We start from the raw sequence: 18,460 nt of genomic DNA, 5'->3' as shown, positions 1-18,460 counted from the left end.
CTATCTCTACATGACACAAACACTGTCCAAATGGACCCTGTAAATTTGCTCTGGAGAATTGAGTGACTATCTACAGCACAATGCAGGGGAAAGAAAAGGAAACCTGCTACATAAGCTGAACTCTGTTCATCTGATTAGGGAAACAGCTCAACACTGGAGCTAACATGAACTTTAATTTCAACATTTCAGTGTTTGGCTCCAGACCAACCATTCAAGGCATACTTGAAGCAGATGCTTCCCAAACGATTTCATTATGCCAAGAATGACCGGATTGAAGCTGTGCACTTGTATATGGACCAGCAGTGGCAACTTGCTCGGTAAGCCAGTGCGTTTTCATCCCTAGTTATAAAAGCTTAGCTTTGTGGAACTTACCTGTGCATGAAGCTTCTGTTTGGCTTCTGTGGTGTAGCACCAAAACAAGTATATTTTTAGGTTTATGTTTATTTTTCTTAAGTACCAGCAAGCCCACGCCATACGCAGACACACTATATGCCGCTTCCAGCTTACGTGGAAGCCGTTTGACAATTAAAGAAATGATGTGTGCGCTCGTGGTGTGTACACTGCCCTGAATTGCGAGCATACACGGATTTCCCCTTATGCGGGGGGATCCGGAATGGATCCCTCCACATAAGGGAAGGGCCCGCTGTAACATCTGTTGTACAGCATCCTTGTACAACAGTTGAAAATAACTTATTTTTACTTTCATTTCCTTTGAATACAGGAAATTTTAAAGCTGTATTTTGAAGAATAGGTTTGCTTTAAGGCAGGGATGGGAATGATGTGGCCCTTTGGATGCTGTTGAATTCCAAGTCCCATCATCCCTATCCTACATAGCCATCATTTTCATATCATGTTTAAAAGACATGGAAATAAGTTTGAGTTGAGCACTGAAGGGGATAGGAAGACAGTGATGGTAGTGAGATGAGGCATCACACTGCTGGGAACAGGAATGGATTTGCAGGAAGGTGCTGTGGGTGCTAGTGAGGGGATTGTTGTGGAAAGAGGAAGGCCAGAGGAAAAAAAGTTTACCTAGTCAAGGGTCTTCTATAATACATTCTAGCTGGCATCGTTATGTATTTATGGCTATGTTTTGCAGGACACCCTCTGAACTCAAGTATTGCACTGGTGGATTCCATGGATCAGACAATGTTTTTCCAAATATGCAGGTAAATAAGATTATGCTGTTCGAAGCTTAGATGAAATGCTGAGGTCTGGTTTGCCTCATCATTTTTGACCTCTATGTTTCTTGAGCCAATTCCGTCTTGAACAATACTACTCCTTTCTTTTGCTACTGGGCTAATGTTTGTTTCTCAACCTTTCCCAAGCTCTAAATTTGGTTTAGACATTTTGACTAAAAGTAGCTCTATGTTGGCTATGCTGCTTGGGGTCAATGGGATTAGTAGATCCAAACATCTGGAGAACTAATGCTTTTCTACCCCTGGCCTATATTATTATTATTATTATTATTATTATTATTATTATTATTATTAACCTTTATTTATATAGCGCTGTAAATTTACACATATATGCTGTGTAGATGCGCACAGAAAAGTAAATGTTGGGTTACCCATCCTTCTTCACCCCACAACTGGCTCTCCCTGAGGTAGGCATTGCAGTTTAATGGAAAGAAAATGCTATTGCCCTGGTTTCACTTTATTACTGGAGAACATATGCTCACTGTTTTCTTGGTAACAGTAATGTGCAAATTTTCTTTATAGCAGAAAGGTAGCAATGGTTGTTGAAATAACAGATGTATTTTGAAAAAAAGAAACATTTACTAAATGAGATTACAAACTTGTTTGCCTGGGATGAAATGACCTGCTATTTGTTTCTGACATAAATGCAACCTGAATGCTGTTTAATAAATGGAAGGCTGTAACATGTAAACCATGGTTGTAATAACATTTGTAAAGAAATTGGACTTGATATTTGCTGATTCTTCAAAGACAAAGTAAAAGTGACTTGGTCTGAAAGTCTATAATAAAATAAATTTCATGTCAGATAGATTAGACCAACATATGCTTTTCTTCTGGATTTCCTGCATGTCACCTAATTAGGTAAACACTGACTGGAGTGTTGCTTAAATGATATGCAGCTACAAGCGGGTGGATACATTAAATTGTTTATTTCTGCTGTAGACAGAGGTTTTGTTTTGTTTTACAAACAGATGTGAACCAAATGTACATCTTTCTAGATTTTGTGTTTTCCCCACAATGTGCAGATTCACACATATTTGTCCATTAAAAAAATACAATAGTATTTCCAGCACCTTAGTTATAGGAAATGATGTTATAGGAAACAGTGCTTTTGTTCCTGAGACCTCATCTCTAAACTACACAAGCTAATCCAAGCATTTGAGATCTCTCAAAGCGTGAGTGGTTAAGAGTGTGAATAATCCAGTGTAATGATGCTGTCTACACTGCCTGCTCCTGCCCCTTCAAATCACCATGATGTCCAAGTTGTAGGATGCTTTATTAGGCTGATGAACTTTTAAATGCCTATTTTTCAATGACATTTAGCCTTTTGAAGCTTTATACAGTACAATGCAATGTAGTTATGCTCAGAAGTGAGAAATAAATACAAATGGGATTGCAGTGTGGGTCTTGATTTCAGTGAGAATGGAATTGATGTCCATTAAATTGAGCCACCTTATTGCGGGGACTGGAAAAAGAATTCCTGCTGCTAAATGGAAGAAGTTACTTCCCTCTACTCCCTTATTTTTAATTGCAGGAATTCTATATGACTTGTTAAGGTACACAACTTTACATATATAGCAGAGGTGCTAGGACACCCCTTTAAAGAATTAGAAAGATGCATAGGGGGACACCAGCAAGAGTATCTGATGTGCATCAGGACCAATGCACACTGCACGTCACTGTGCAACGTGCATTTTTGCATGAGGTAAACTGATGTGCATCAATGCATATCAGACTCTTTGCCAGCCCTGCTATGAAGTGATATTACAGCAGTTCTCTACTGGATACAGATGTTACACAACTGTGCAATTCCAGAGTGACCAGATGTCATAACCACAAAGGAGGACATGGCACTGCAAAATGTAGGACATTCCAGGAAAAGTGTAGGACATTACCAAATAAAAGCTAAAAGCACTAATATAAATGCAAAATTATTTCATATGGTTTATTTACAGCTATTTACATGTCCTGTACTTTACTATGTATGCAACCATATTTTTTTGATGAACTTATCTCTGTTAAAATGCCTTGTTTGTTTACAATATACAGTCGGCCCTCCTTATCCACGGATAATTTATCCACAGATTAAAGCATCCATGGCTTGAAAATATTCAAAAAAGTATAAATTAGTATGTGTTGTTGCTTTGTTTGTGGTGGCTTATCTTTTATGATTTGTACAATAAAAGTTAATTTTAAAAAAAGTATAAATTCCAAATAGTAAACTTTGATTTTCCATTTTATATTAGAGACACCATTTTCTTTTTCCATTATATTTAATGGGATCTGGGCATCCTCAGATTTTGTTATCCATGGGGGTCCTGGAACCAAACCCCAGTGGATAACAAGGGCCCACTTTATTTCTTTGACTGAACCTACATTTAAATTATTACTTTCAATTGTAGTTTTCCCATTTGCTCTCTCATCCCTCCTGCTTCTTCCTCAACCCAAGTTGCACACTGTCACCCCTCTCTTCTCCTTGGTGCCACTGATCTGCTTCAAGGTCTTCCTTTTCTTTCCACATGTGGATCAATACACAAACACAAACAGAACCACCACATGGTCAGTAACAATCTTATCACCGCCTCCCCTCTCCCCATTTGCTGGGATCATGCCACTCAACCATTTTGCTGTAGTCATTAGGCTATATTATTGCAGGCTAAAAATTTTGGTCATGTTTATTGCTTGGCAAAAACTAACGAGGCCTTTGCATTGCAGCAGCAGTAATACATCTGTTAACCAGATGACACAAGGACAGATTTTAAACAGATGACATTTCGGAATTCTTCCCGGATCCCTAGTCATAAGGTCGAAATGTAGGACAGGTCCGGGGCAAAAGAGGACCTCTGGTCATCCTGTGCAGTTCTAATTCCCGCACACATTAGGCCCCCTTACAAAAGATTCTACCCCATGTTTCTAGGAGCACAATCTGATAATTCAGAAGTAAACACCATTGATCTTATTGGGACCTACTCTCACTTGAATCAGTTCAAGAAAAGTGGATGTTCCAAGTTAAAATAGCATGTTGCTTTTGTTTTAGGCTTTGTTTGTTGGATATGGACCTGGATTCAAGTCTCAAACTGAAGTTGAGCCCTTTGAAAACATTGAAATCTACAATCTCATGTGTGGTATGATAAACTCTTCTTAAACATACAAAAATCTTAAAAATATTTTTGACTAAATTAGAGTTTTACTGGTTGTATGGCTATATTTCTTATATTGGTTAGCTCCAGGAATCTGTTATCATATCAATGCCTGTTCAAAGCTGTTAGAGTCAGATTATGGACCCAGTCTTAGATTGAATCTCTTCTCACTCTTCCCATTTCCTCTTTATTTAAAAGTTTTATTCTCTCTTGTCATCTTTCAAAACTTCCTATATATATATATATATATATATATATATATATTGCTTCCCATCTTTAAAGAAAATGTGGTTTTTTCTAACTACTGCTAACTGCCCACGTGTAATAAGGTTTTGCTTCCCAAAGCCTTGATTGATGAATGAAATAAGAGTTTTACTTGATACAGGGGTATCAGACTAATGAAGAAGCATTGATCTAGACCAATATGGTCACAACCTGCCTTTTAAAAATACATAATAATACCGTTGGCCCTTTGTTTTTGCAAGGGATCCATTCCAGACCTCCTGCCCCGGCGAAAACTGAGACTTGCATATATTCAAGCCCCATAGGCTTGAATGGGGTGCATGCCCATGAGTACATGCAGGGTGTGCGCTGTGGGGGGGGGGCATTAAAAATAACTGAGGTTGCCCCGCCATGAATATTTAAGACTGCAGACCTCAAGTCCGCAAGAAAGGAGGGGCAACTGCACCCATAGAGTAGTGGCCAGGGCAGTCCTACAAACAATATCAATGTGTTAATGAGAACATAAATTGTGAAAGCATGGTGTGACCACGATTATACTTTCATGTGAATTGCAGTGCAGAAAATTGTATCTGAATATCTTTGGCAATGTTTTATGAACTATTATAGATCTCCTTGATTTGACACCGGCACCTAATAATGGAACTCATGGAAGCCTCAACCACCTTTTAAAGAAAGCCAATTATATCCCAAAGCATCCCAAAGAAGAAAGTAAGCCTTCTTCATGTCCTTTCACATGGCTTAAAATCTCTACAGATGATCCTCACTGCTCATGTAATTCTTTGGTATGTATTCAGATGGACAAAATTGTTTAATTGCACCTCCCATGGCTTTTCAGCTGGATATGTTTGCAACTTACTGTGTGAGAAAGGAAGAGGCTTTTTGTATTCCTGTGTGCTCCTGCTGCTGTTCCCACCACTATTAGGAAATGGTCAGAATTGTTTCTGATTGGGGGAAGATCTCAGTTATTTGTAAAATAATCCATGATGAAATCTCACTCATCTCAAATCAAGAATTATGTCTGACAAAACCCATACATTAAGAAAACTCTTTTTATGGTGTGCTTCAACTCTCTGTTGTTGTTGCTTGTCTTCCCGTAACTTACAAGTTATGGTGACCCTAAGGCAATCCAATCATGGAGTTTTGGGAGCAAGATTTGTTCAGAGGATATTTGTTATTGCTTTTCTCTGAGAGACTGTGGCTTGCCCAAGGTTTCCTAATGTGTTTCCATGGCTGAACAGGGATTTAGACTCTGGTCTTCCAGAGTCCTAGTCCAACACTCAATCGACCACACCACACTAGATAGTAAAATTTCTTACAGGGTCCATAAATGGGACCATTACAACTGTCATGCTTTAATGAAATGAAAAGTTTAAAATTTGTTGCAAAATATTCAGATAAAGCCATCAAATGTGAACACATGCAGATAAAGATAGTAAATGCTTTAATCAGATTTTACTGATTTTTGATTGGTGATATGTTTGTTCAAAATGATACACAGAATGACTTATCCTCATCTTCTTCATTCCTTTCCATTTAGGGCTTGCTACATATTCAACCACGGATAAATCTCACTATTTCAGAAAGTAAGGATTGTAAACTACTTGAGTAAATTGTAACTGAAACTGAAGATTTTATCTTGATAATATATTCTAAGGAGGTAGAATTAATGTCCATTTCCCCACACTTCTAGTAAAGAAGATAGAAAAATACAATCTGCCATTTGGGAGACCCAGAGTACTCCAGAAGAAGCAGATTTATTGCCTTCTTCACAACCAACATTCTGTCACTGGATTTAGTCAAGACATCAAGATGCCTTTGTGGATTTCCTATACTGTTAAAAAGCATGTAAGTATTATGTGTGTATATAGGGGCACAGTTAAAAGAGAAAATGATAATGGTAACATCAGCAGACGAGGCAAGAATGGCAAGCCATACTTTAGATTTGTTTTAGTCACAGGCAAAGACTAAGGAACTAAACCAAATGGTTCTTAAACAACATGTGTTGGACATCCTGAGAAAGACTGAGGCCTGAAACACACAGGCAAAATGATGTGACTTCAGGCCTCAAAGGGGGTGTGGGATTTAGATGGCGCATGCCCCGAATATGTTCAGGACTGAAGTGGCAGCCTGGATTGGGACTCTGCATATATGGTGACTGTAGTCACATTGCAAACAGTATCGGAGCAGCACAAGTCAGCTCTATCCGGGCTGTCTGTTTTGGGCCTGAGGTAGAGAAAAGTGGATACTTTAGAACAGAGAGCAATGTTGGGGCTGCCAGTGTGAATCTTACTTCAAATGAATTTGTATTCAATAGAAGTAGAAGGTTTACAAGCTCAGATATCTAGGTTCTTCACAGTGGTTGCCATCACTGTGAAACACTCATACACTGAGTTTGTTTCTAGTATTTGGATTTCACAGCTCCTGAAAGTCTCTTGGCTTTCACTTAATGTGTAATCTAATGAGAGATGCACATAATCTGAAAAAATATTTGTAGATCTCAAATAGCATGTTCCAAAACTATAGGCACACAGATGCATCTTGTGCACTGTCTGCACAGACCAGAATATACTGGGGGTAGCTGCCTCAACGTCCTCTCATTACAAGGTCCTCCATTCCAGTGCTGGATGGTACAGTGGGATGTCTGTGCAAACAACCTCCCAGCACTGCAACAGAGAGCTCTGAATCTTCCAGGAAGACATGGAGCAAAAGGCAATTTTTAAAAATTGGTTATTGGGGAGGGGATATACCCCGCTTCCAGGTGCTGTCTTGCCTGTTTACACCAGAATTTGGGTCATGCATTGTCTGGACTCCCCATGAAGAGAATGTTTTATTTGGTTTGTGCAGACAAGGCCTCTGTTGTGTGTGTGACAATTGTGTATATATATATATATATATATAAAAAATGGTGAAAACTTGTTACTGAAGAAGTTGACTCTATTTCAATAACTCCAGGTGGATACTATTGCTTTGGTTGTTGTTGAGTAGACTTCACTGTTTAAATCATACCATCAATACCATTAAAAAGTACTTCTGCAGATCTCAGTTCTCAATTTATGTCAGTTTTTCCCAATCTGGTGCTGCTGTTGGAGTATCACTCCCTTCATCTCCTGGTCTGCTGGGCTATATGGGATGATAAAAGTTGTGGTCCAGTACATCAGGAGATTTTTAGGTTGGCAAAAGCTTATGTGAAGTTCCTGTGCAGCAACTAATGCTCATCTTTTGTTGACTAGGAGAACTGGAATGCCTCTGCAGAAGCCATATCAAGCTGTTTCTACGTTGACAGTCGTATTCCTTTAAATGGCAGCCAGACTTGTTCATTTTACAAAAGCCATCCTCAGCTAAACTATGGATTTCTTTTCCCACCAAGTAAATCAATTTCCTTTCTTGATTCCTAAGTGATTTATTTGCAAGCACAGTTTTACAGTTTGAAGTTTCTGATTGTATGTTAAAATTATACACATTTCAACAATGAATGGATAAAGCTTACTCTATACATTAAGTTCTGAATGATTAAGTCCTAAAGATAATAAAAAATGCCTATTGGAAATGTATAGAAACTAGAGGCTGGAATCCTGCATTGAAAGACATATGCATATCAATGTTCGTTTTCAATTGACAGCTTGTAAATAGAGTTGCGCATGAAAATATGCAAATCCACCATGATTGTAAGCATGGCCTCTGCACATTGCAATCATGTATTGGAATCTTAATCATGTGCATTGACATTGATCCACAGACTGTCATGTTGGTTACACAGTACAGAAGCTGGGTAAAGCAAGTGTAATGTAACTCCACTAGCGTTTAGTATAATCTGTAAAAATATCAGAATAAACTTTCAGTGATTTCATTTTATTTTGAAAATGCTCCCAGATGATTTTGTCATTCAGGTTTTCTACATTTAATATTTCTAGATCTGATAAAAGATGAAAGAAACAGTAAATATGAAGGATATTTTTCAAGCAATATTGTACCAATGTATCCTGCTTTTCAAGGTAAACATTTTTTTCCTTATTACAAAAGCATACAAACAAATACAGGATATAAATATCTGAAGCTATGATTACAAGGGGTAACATCACTTCTTTTCTTTTGGAGTGAAACTACTAATTTTATAGATAACACGATGTGTCTTCACAAAATGGAAGTGAATTAGCACATGGTGTAAGTGCTGGCTTATGCTCTGTTGTGTTTAGACAACAATTACTTAAATAGGAAGTATCACATGCCAGTGGATTATAGTTGTAAATTTATAACTGTTTTAGATAGTTTTGAGAAAAGGAAAGCACAAAGCAGTGAACAACCTTTTGTTTTTTGTTTTTTATTTATTTATATACCGCTATTCCAAAGATCATAGCGGTGAACAGCAAGTAAGCTAATTAGCAAGTAAGCTAATTTGCCCCCAACAGTCTGGGTACTCATTTTAGCTCCCTCCTTGGAAGGATGCAAGCCTGAGTCGAGCTTGGGCCCTTTTGCTGGTCTTGAACTCGCAACCTTGTGGTTTCGAGTGAATGGCTGCAGTACAGGCATTTACCCACTGCGCCACCAGGGCTCCATTTTAAAAATGAGAGGTATGGCCTATATCCAACTGCTGTTCCTAACTAGAATAAACTCATTGAATGAATGGGACTGTTAAATCCTATAAATTCAATGGATCTATTCTAGGTGGTAACAAATGCATTTAGTCCTATAATGGATGCTTTTAAAATTGCCCTTGTAAGTTTAAACTGTAATAAATTATTTTAAAAAAAACTCTTAAAGCTAAGTTTATGCTAGAATTGGGTAGTCTCCAAAACACATCTAAAGTAATTGCTGGGCAGTTTACTTGAATGACTTAAGTGCTTATTCCTGTTTCAGATGACTATCACATGTTAACACATGGAAATAATAATGAACCTTTTCTTCACAAACACAGCATGTTCAGTTTTTCCTTGTGTAAGCCAAATTAAATAATGAATCCTCTAACTGATCATAGCTTCTGGTATTGGGAAACAGGGGCCATGTCTGTATGGGCTAAATAAACTGACACCCCCCATCTGCTTAGCATGGAGTGCAATTCCTGAGTCTTGGATGAACAGTCCAGACTATGCCCAGGCTATTCAGCACTGGATTCGAGCATAATACCACTAACACGGATTTTAAAAAGTCCCCACTTTCTCCAGATCTTCCAGAAGATGTACAGCCCTTCATTCCCATGCTGTTCACATTGGTGTCCCACCATGCCACCCAGTGTGGTCACCACCTTTGTGGATCACTTTACTCTAAGGTCAGAATGAGGTGCCCCACCATGGGAACCTTGTTCTGACCTCAGACATAGATGACTTGCCATGGTGGTGGCCACATTGGGCAGTATAACAGGATGTATGTACAAACAGCCACTCAGCATCAGAACAGAGGACCAAGGAACGGGGAGGTTGGGACAGCTCTGGGGCCAGGATACTTTGAGCTTTCCCCAGCATATCCTGGCAAGTTCAAACAGCACCTACGATTACCATCTTCAAAAGAAGAATGGCTCTGAAACATGCGGTACTGCTTTTGTACTGTTTTAAAGAACATTTATATTTTTAATTGCATTTTGTTCTTTTAATGTTTGATGTGTTTTTGTATTGTAATAGTTCAGTTATGTTTTAATGCTCAATTTTTGTATGTTTTAAATGTTATTGTTCTTTTAAACTGTGGGCCTCTTTGAGTCCCTATTCTGAGGGAAAAGTGGAATATTAATATTAATATTAATAATAGTAATAATACCAACTTCAAACTCTGGTTTAACATCCTAGGCTCTTTTGAAGTTAAAATAAATATTATAATAATAATACCACCAACTTCAAACTCTGGTTTAACATCCTAGGCTCTTTTGAAGTTAATAAGTATAGTTTCCCAGTTAGTTTAGAATTTTTTTTAAAGACTGATGATTTATGTTTGAACTGAAGAAGGTGCATATGTGGACAAAAGTGTTCTTTGTATTTTGGCTTGTTCAACCTACTTTGGACAATCATAGCTTGGATTATCTGGTTATTTATCATTATTACACATGCTGAAATATGAATTGAAGTCTTTCAGGGAAAGTATCTCTAAATTAAGTAACAATGCAGTGATTTTTAAATAGATTCTTCAATAAACATCTTTCAAAGGGTGGTTTTAAATCTCAGAGATCTTTTATTGATGCCCAATAGCTTGACTTATGATTTTGAAATTTCTTCCCAGTCCCTTGAAGGAATAAACTGATGTTTGACTTCAGCTGGGATCTGGGCAAGACCTATGGTATCCAGATGGAGTGTACACATAATCTGCACTTTGCCAAAAAGGCTTTCCCCAAAAATACAAGGGATGGGTCAAAGCAATATTCACAGTTCCCTTGACACATCAGGGGCCATAGGCTGGGATCATGCTAGAGATGGCATAGGCCTAGCCTTCTAACTCTAAATGTCCAGCTTGCTGAGGGGTCAGTGATGCCACCCATAAGTGGAGCAAAATGCATTCATTCCACACACAAACCAAGCTTGACAAATCAGTAAAATGCAGACAGTCTATAATCTTAGTTCAGGAATTACATCTAGATATGCCTGACTCCATCAATATGGTTAGTTCTGTAAAAAGTATGGGATTTCCTAGTTAAAAATTTCCCTTCTGTTTGCAGTGATTTGGAACTATTTTAATGCAATTCTATTACCAACATATGCTTCAGCCCGAAATGGTGTAAATGTGATCACTGGTCCTGTGTTTGATTATGATTACAATGGTGTGTATGATACATCTAAAGAACTAACAAGGTAGGCATATGTTTAGTTTAAGATGATGATGATGATGATATGCTAATTTAATAACACTGATTACCAAAGCAAAATCTTTCCCAAACTTAATTTCTCAGATGACACATCAGCTGAAATGTATTCTAGTTATTTATGAAATTGACACTCCTTTGTTTTATTCTTGGCAGAATGCTTGAGGCTTACAATTAGAGATGAGTATTTCTGTCTTAGAGATATCCTCCCATTCCTAACCTCTTTTCTGACCCATGTCATTTCCTAGCATGTTCAACCTTAAGTCCATTCTTTTTCATTTCTACATGAAGTCCTATTTTTTTTCTTTTAAAAATCCACACAAACTTTTTGATTCAAATCTATAAATATAAATGTCTCTTTTGTCAAACTATCCATTTTCAAATATATTTGATAAGCTTTCTGACCAAGAAGTGCTTAGGAACATTTTGGGAGCACAAAAACTGATGATAAAACAAGTTTAATGTTGTAGTCTGAGAAGTGTAGAACAGATCAGCTTATACCAGAATTTGAAAACATTGGCTTTGGGGTAAAACAGACCAGCACCTTGGAGGGGCCGCTTCAATCACCCATGATCAGAGCAGGACCCCAATGACTGGACAGCAAAGTCCCAAGGCTGCCCGCTGCCATAGTCTGGAACAGACCGCCAGCAAGGAGCGGGTTTTCCCCGCTCCTTTTGCAGCTGGCTTTGGGCTATGTTAGCTGGCCTTGGTACAGCTTCTGGCCAATCTGGGGGCATCTGTCATCTGCACCTCATACCCCCAGAGCTACCCAAAGGTGGTGCTTTTTCTTCAACTGTTTTGTGCCTTTTCTCCTTAGGCGTTTTCCACACAAGCCACAGTCTGTTTACCCCACTGTTTGGTTGGTCAAAGTGATTCAGCATCAGGTCACCTCATGTAACATTTCTCTGTAGGCCACTGTGCTCTTCAGGAGAGGCTGTGTTGTCCATGTTGTGGGCTACAGGTTTCCATTTGGTGGTGACAGGGAGGTGAGCCTCTCCCCACCCCATAAAATGATCTCACCTTTGTACTACTTCAGACCTCAACATTGGCATACATTTATTAAAAATGGATCTTTTTACTCTTGCTTTTTATTCTTCCCCCCTCCCCCCAGCCATGAGCTTTTTAGAGCTATGTCTTATGTTGAATTAATGTATTTCTATTTCATTGTTCTCTTATTTAAGTCAGGAATGAAATTCATATAGCCCTCTGGGGTGTGACTTTCATACTTGGACCCTGATTCCCAGCAATTGCACCAAAACCTTGGGGGGAAAACCCTGAGCTGTGGTGGTGCAGTTTTGCTGTTCAATCAGTCTTTTGGGAGACTCACCTTGAGACATCAAAAATTATCCCTGAAATTGGCCAGAACTGAGCAGAATGTAATTGTGGCCACGTGGCCTGTACTGGATGTGAGGAACTGAAAATGACCTTCTTATCCTCAAACATGTCCACCTGTTTTATGTCAGTTGCCATGAGTCGAGGCCAATTTGAGGACAGTTAACGATTTCTCTACCTTCAGTATTATGATATGTTAGTTTTTGAAGCTAATAACTACAATGATGTTTTTTCCCCAATTCCAGACTCTCAAATAATTCAGAAGTCCCACTTCCAACTCACTACTTCATTGTATTGACAAGTTGTAAAAATGTTTCCCAAACTCCTTTGCAGTGTGAAGGATCTCTTGATGTTGTGTCTTATATTGTTCCTCACAGAAAAGACAACAGTGAAAGCTGTGCAGTGAGTAATCTTTCTTTTTCATACTTAGGGACAAGTACATAAGTATATACAAATCAACTGAGCACATACCATTCTTTTCTACAAATGCCAAAATTCATAATTATCTGAGTGTGCAACTTTCTAGCCCTCTTGAATGTAAAAACAGGCCCCCAAAGTCTGTTAGTGACATACAGATAATTTCTATAGAATTTTGATTATATTTTATTTAACTGAGAGCTAACACAGTCCAAGGCTGAAATTACAGGTAGGTGAGACACTCTCTATCGCAGTGATTCCCATACTCTCTCCCAGGAGTTTTGTACTTCGGCTCTCAGAATCCTGGCCAAAATGGCTGAGGCTTCTTCAGGGTGAAGTCCAAAACACCTGGAAGACCAGAGTTTGGGAAACGCTGCTCTTGTGTATAGTTACCCTCCATGTTTAAAGAGCGATGGAATGGGATAGAGCAGACATGCTTGCCTCCTCCCCTTCTTCAAACATGGAGCTTTCATAGGTGCCAAACCTTAAGTGGGCTATTGTTCTATTCACCTTCAAAATATATGATTTCACTTCACCTTTGAAGTTACACTTCAAAATATATTATTTCATTCCAAGTTATTAGCATCCTTGTAGACTGTTGAGTATATCATTCCAGTAACAAAGTTCTTCCATAGCAATGTTTTACATTCTTTTTTCTCTTTCTGTACAGGCCAGCAAGCTTGAGTCCTTGTGGGTTGAAGAGAGAATGAAGATTCATACAGCCCGAGTGCGAGATGTAGAACTTCTTACTGGACTTAGTTTTTACCATGATATAAAACAGCCAGTAGCTGATATTTTGCAGTTGAAAACATATTTGCCAACTTTTGACAAAGCCTGATAGTTTAATTTTTGTATGTTTTTGGATTTGGGCAAAAAGAGACTATATTGAAATTTTCTGAGGATGCTTGAGTACAGTGCAAGCAGGAAAGAATCTGTGCCACATTTATATCTCAGGGACAATTTATGGACCAAATATAGCAGAGAAGAGCTATTTCTTTCTGCTTTACTATCCACATGAATGCAATAGGAGTGTTTTATATCGTTGCTAAAACCAATCTGCCAATGTTACACAAACATATGCACACAGGAGAGAAAAACCAGCCATACTTTTCAACTCCATTGATGTACACAATGTTTCCTTTGGTTTTTTTTTTTATTATTTTTTTACATAGTGAAATGGTTCACTTTCAGTTAATCCACTAAGTGGCATTTCTATTTCAAAAATGAGAAATAATATACATATTATATAAAAATACAGCCATGTTCTGTTTGTTGTTTTTCTGCACTGGATGTTTAATAAATTCAGTGTAACTTATTGTCTGTTTCATTATTATATTTGACACATTATATCATTTAATATATAATGTATGTATAAACAATCTCAGCAGATTTCTGAGGTGCTGAAATGAGAAGTCTTCTATTTTGTTTTAGGACACATTCCTCAATACCTTCCAGCAGTTGTCTTTGAGCCAGATATCTGGACACTCAGGTTCCTAGCAGGAATCAGTGTTACAATCCTACATTGCTTTGGCGGAGTGTAAATATCTGCAGGTAGAGTTACATGATGCAAGCCCTATATCAAATACCAACGTAGCACAGTGTATGTGGATCAATGGTCAATGACCATGGTGAACAACCTATTATGTAACTGTGTAACGTGCAAATACAATGTATAGAAGCAATGTGTATTTACATGTTACTCTGTGTACTTGAATGTGCTACTCACATACAGAATGATCCTACAGGAGCACCTCTGTCAGGTAGATACAAATGTTGCACATCATTAAAAAAAGAGCCAGTCTGCATGTGTAGCACACAACATATGCCTGTGTATGTCACTAGCAGGATGTCAACCACATCAGCAGAAACACTAGTGGTCTGAAGCTTCTGTTTCAGTGGGGTGGTGAATCTGTTCTGTATTTCAATTCTGTCCAGGCTGTTAAACCTTCTTCCACTGACATGGAAGCCACCAGCCACTACTAAGCAGTAATACTGTTCTTCAGAACCAGCACTGGTTAATAACAAATAACAAATGAACCAAACAAAATCCTAAAGTAAGCTGTAATATTTATTGCTGTCCCCCAATTATCTTAACTATAACAGGTATTACTATAATAGCTGGTTTTCTCTATGCAGTAGACCCTGAGATATATAACAAACAGCTGGTATATTATGCACCTTATCTGGAGATAATTCTACATTTGTATGGTTTCTAGGTTTCTTTACTAGAAAATTAGTTCTCCTTTGAAAAGGCACTTAAATATTTGTAATAGACCATGAGTCCTATAGGGACTGGGAAAGCTAATAGCCGGGATCCTGTTGGTAACATATGAGTGCATAAATCAGGGTTATAAAGATCCAAGAGGGTGGTCTCATTCTCTTTCCCATGGCTTCAGAACTGCAGATATGATGGAGGTTGCCCAATTGTTTCCAAGACCTCCAGCAGTAAACCACTATAACTGCATCTCTGGGGTTTGCTAGCTGCAACAGTGGGCAAGTATGAAGCTGCCTGTGTGGAGTGTTACACCCTTTGTGCCTATGATATAGGATCTCAGCCATTGTCTGTCTGTGCAGAAGAAAGAGTATACTGTTTCATTCAAAACTTCATTCTTTCTATTTTATATCTTCTATGTACACACATACAGAAGGTCCTACAGGCTGTGAAACAATGAGAAATGAAACCATAGGTGGAGGTGTAGATACATTGGGTGAAATTCAACTTTGTTTGAGCAGATGTCTGCTGTCTTCATACTGTAATGCCCATGGCCCTCCCAAATTTGGTCTGAATGGTTATTGAATGAATCCTGCCTCATTCCACTGATGACAGGGGTTTACTCAGTGAGATGGAGTTAATTAGAGACAAACCCCTTATATTTTTCATAGGTTAGAAACGTGTATAATATATGTTTTGTTTACTTTTAGTTGTGAAATTATTTTAATGGAAGACTGTATTAACACACTGGTCAATTCAGTGCTCTGTTGAGCTGTTACCAATACCAACCCCACCCAACACTCAGACACACACATATATTCAACATCGCAAGGAGGAAACAGCACTGATTTTTGTTGATCCCTCACCTGATGTCTACGAGCCTTGTCCCCCATTGTTTCTGTTTTGAATGAGATTTGGTGCAGTGGTCATGAATACTGTTCTGAATGCATAGTATCTCAATGCCTTCAAGTCCCTTCTAACTTATGGTGACCCTAAAGCAAACCTGTCATTGGTTTTTCTTGGCAAGATTTGTTAAGAGGAGCTTTGCCATTTCCTCCCCTTGAGGCTGGGAGTATGTGAATTGTCCAAGCTTACCCAGTGGGTTTCATGGCCAAGCTGGGGATCAAAGCCTGGTCTTCAGAGTTGGAGTCCAACACTCAAACCTCTACGCCACACTTGCTGGAGCCTTTCACCTGTGTAAATTCTTCTGTGAAAGTGATTGTACAATTTTGTCTGTTATGGACTATCTGCATTCAGATTTAGGATGAGTATCCAGAGGAAGTGAAAGTAAGTATTATGGGGAGAAATCATTGCTTAAGAACACTCAATGTGTCATATGTTATCAAAAGTAGAACAGACACTTTTTGGGCTATAGTTCTCCTATACTGACCAGGACTGGTTATAGGGAGCATATAACTGTTGCTGAAACAGCTTCATTGGCTTCCAGTCTCTGATTGGGCAGAATTCAAATTGCTGGTTATGACATATAAGGCCCTATACAGCTTAGGTCTGGAGTATCTGAAAGACCATATCTTTCTATATGATCCTTTCTGAATTTTTGGCTCTTTGGGGGAGGCCTTTCCCTCAGTTCCATTTCCTTTACAGGTACATTTGGGGAGGACCTAGGACAGAGCTTCTCAGTGGCTGCTCCCAAGCTGTGGAGTCTGCCAAGGGAGCCTCTGTTTGCCCCCTCCCTTCTCTCCTTCCATCAGGAAGCCAAGACCATTGAATTTGAACAAGCCTTCAATTTTTATCTGGTTGGGATAGTGAAATGGGTAGATTTTAACATGTTTATAATCATTTCAAACTAATATTTTTAAGTGATTTATACATAATGCTTTTTAAATGTTTGTATTTTGGAATGTTTTTAAGCTGTATTGTATTAATGCAGAATTCAAAGATATAGCCATGTTAGTCTGTAGAATCAATATGTAGCAAGATCTTGTAACACCTTTGAGACTAGCTGAAAGAAAAAAAATTGGCACCATGTGCTTTCGTAGACTTCAGTCTACTTCCTCAGATGCATTTAATGTTTTAATTTAGTGTATTTGCTGCTTTGGGTCCCTTATGGGAGAAACGTAGCATATAAACTAACAGAGGGGCTGTACAAACAGCCTGTTCAGGAGTGGCTCTATTCCAGCCCTGAATGGGCTGGGTTGGGAATGCAGCAGTCACACACCATGCTCCCAACCCACTGGAAAAAGAAGCCCCGAAGAGCTACTTTTCCTGGTGCAACAGAGGTGCCATAAATAATAATAATAATAATAATTTGTTTTATTTATATACCGCTATTCCAAAGATCATAGCGGTGAACAGCAAGTAAGCTAATTAGCAAGTAAGCTAATTTGCCCCCAACAGTCTGGGTACTCATTTTAGCGACCTCGGAAGGATGCAAGCCTGAGTCGAGCTTGGGCCCTTTTGCTGGTCTTGAACTCGCAACCTTGTGGTTTTGAGTGAATGGCTGCAGTACAGGCATTTAACCACTGCGCCACCAGGGCTCCAAAGGCTGTGGTGCGCCCTTATGACGACCCTCATGCGCAGCGCCATTTAGCGACATCATCATGGCATGTTCTGTCTGTACAGGTGCACGCCAAGACGACACCTGGGGCATGCGGTAGGGTTTCTGAGCATATAAACGCTCAGCCCCTGCGCAACTCTAGTTTGGCCCCAGGCCCTAACAAAGTGCTGGTCTGTCCAGGCCCTAACTAAATAATAAAAAGACTACTGTTTTCCTTCAGTCCTTACATATCTGAGAGAGCTAAATAATAAATTAAAATTAAAATAATAAAAAGTATATTATTGGGTCCATTTACCTGACTGCTGTATCCATAACCAAGGAGGATACATACAAGAAGATAATGCCCAGTTGCTTTGAACCCAGCTGTGTTGCTGCAGACATTGTTATCTGTATTCAGCACCCCTATTGCAGCATGGAGGCGGAGTTCATTAGCACCTGCTTTTCATTTCCATATTGAAATTTCCTTTCACCAGCTTCAATCAATGTCTTAGTGGGGCTGTCTCTTGTCACTTTCTACAATGCAATAGGTGGTTATGCAAACAGTGGCATCACTTGGGTTAGTGTGATCCCATGTAGTAAAAAATCCTGGGGTCCTTTGTCCTCCCACTAAGCATCAAACCATTT

At 38.8% G+C, this 18,460-nt stretch overlaps 1 protein-coding gene across 2 annotated transcripts in view; it reads left to right on the top strand.

Annotated features, from left to right (window-relative positions):
* Window positions 1–14,383, top strand: part of LOC149311108 (ectonucleotide pyrophosphatase/phosphodiesterase family member 1-like) — a 65,842-nt gene extending 51,459 nt beyond the window's left edge. Inside the window, exons 15-25 of one of the 2 annotated variants that reach the window (XM_089530356.1) lie at window positions 190–317; window positions 1,097–1,166; window positions 4,234–4,321; window positions 5,186–5,361; window positions 6,117–6,162; window positions 6,270–6,424; window positions 7,810–7,945; window positions 8,491–8,571; window positions 11,214–11,346; window positions 12,935–13,091; window positions 13,777–14,383. In XM_089530356.1, the coding sequence (XP_089386482.1) occupies window positions 190–317; window positions 1,097–1,166; window positions 4,234–4,321; window positions 5,186–5,361; window positions 6,117–6,162; window positions 6,270–6,424; window positions 7,810–7,945; window positions 8,491–8,571; window positions 11,214–11,346; window positions 12,935–13,091; window positions 13,777–13,944 (1,338 nt within the window). In that variant the 3' untranslated portion in view covers window positions 13,945–14,383. The remainder of the gene's footprint in view (window positions 1–189; window positions 318–1,096; window positions 1,167–4,233; window positions 4,322–5,185; window positions 5,362–6,116; window positions 6,163–6,269; window positions 6,425–7,809; window positions 7,946–8,490; window positions 8,572–11,213; window positions 11,347–12,934; window positions 13,092–13,776) is intronic. The other variant, XM_089530355.1, reaches the window with a different exon arrangement.
* Window positions 14,384–18,460: the final 4,077 nt, after the last annotated feature.

The sequence above is a fragment of the Sceloporus occidentalis genome, unplaced genomic scaffold (assembly GCF_023333645.1).
Source record: "Sceloporus occidentalis isolate IW3139 unplaced genomic scaffold, rSceOcc1.0.p SCAF_6, whole genome shotgun sequence".
Taxonomy (NCBI): Eukaryota; Metazoa; Chordata; class Lepidosauria; order Squamata; family Phrynosomatidae; genus Sceloporus; species Sceloporus occidentalis.
Note: the sequence above shows the minus strand (reverse complement) of the source record. Positions and strands in the feature narration are given on the sequence as shown.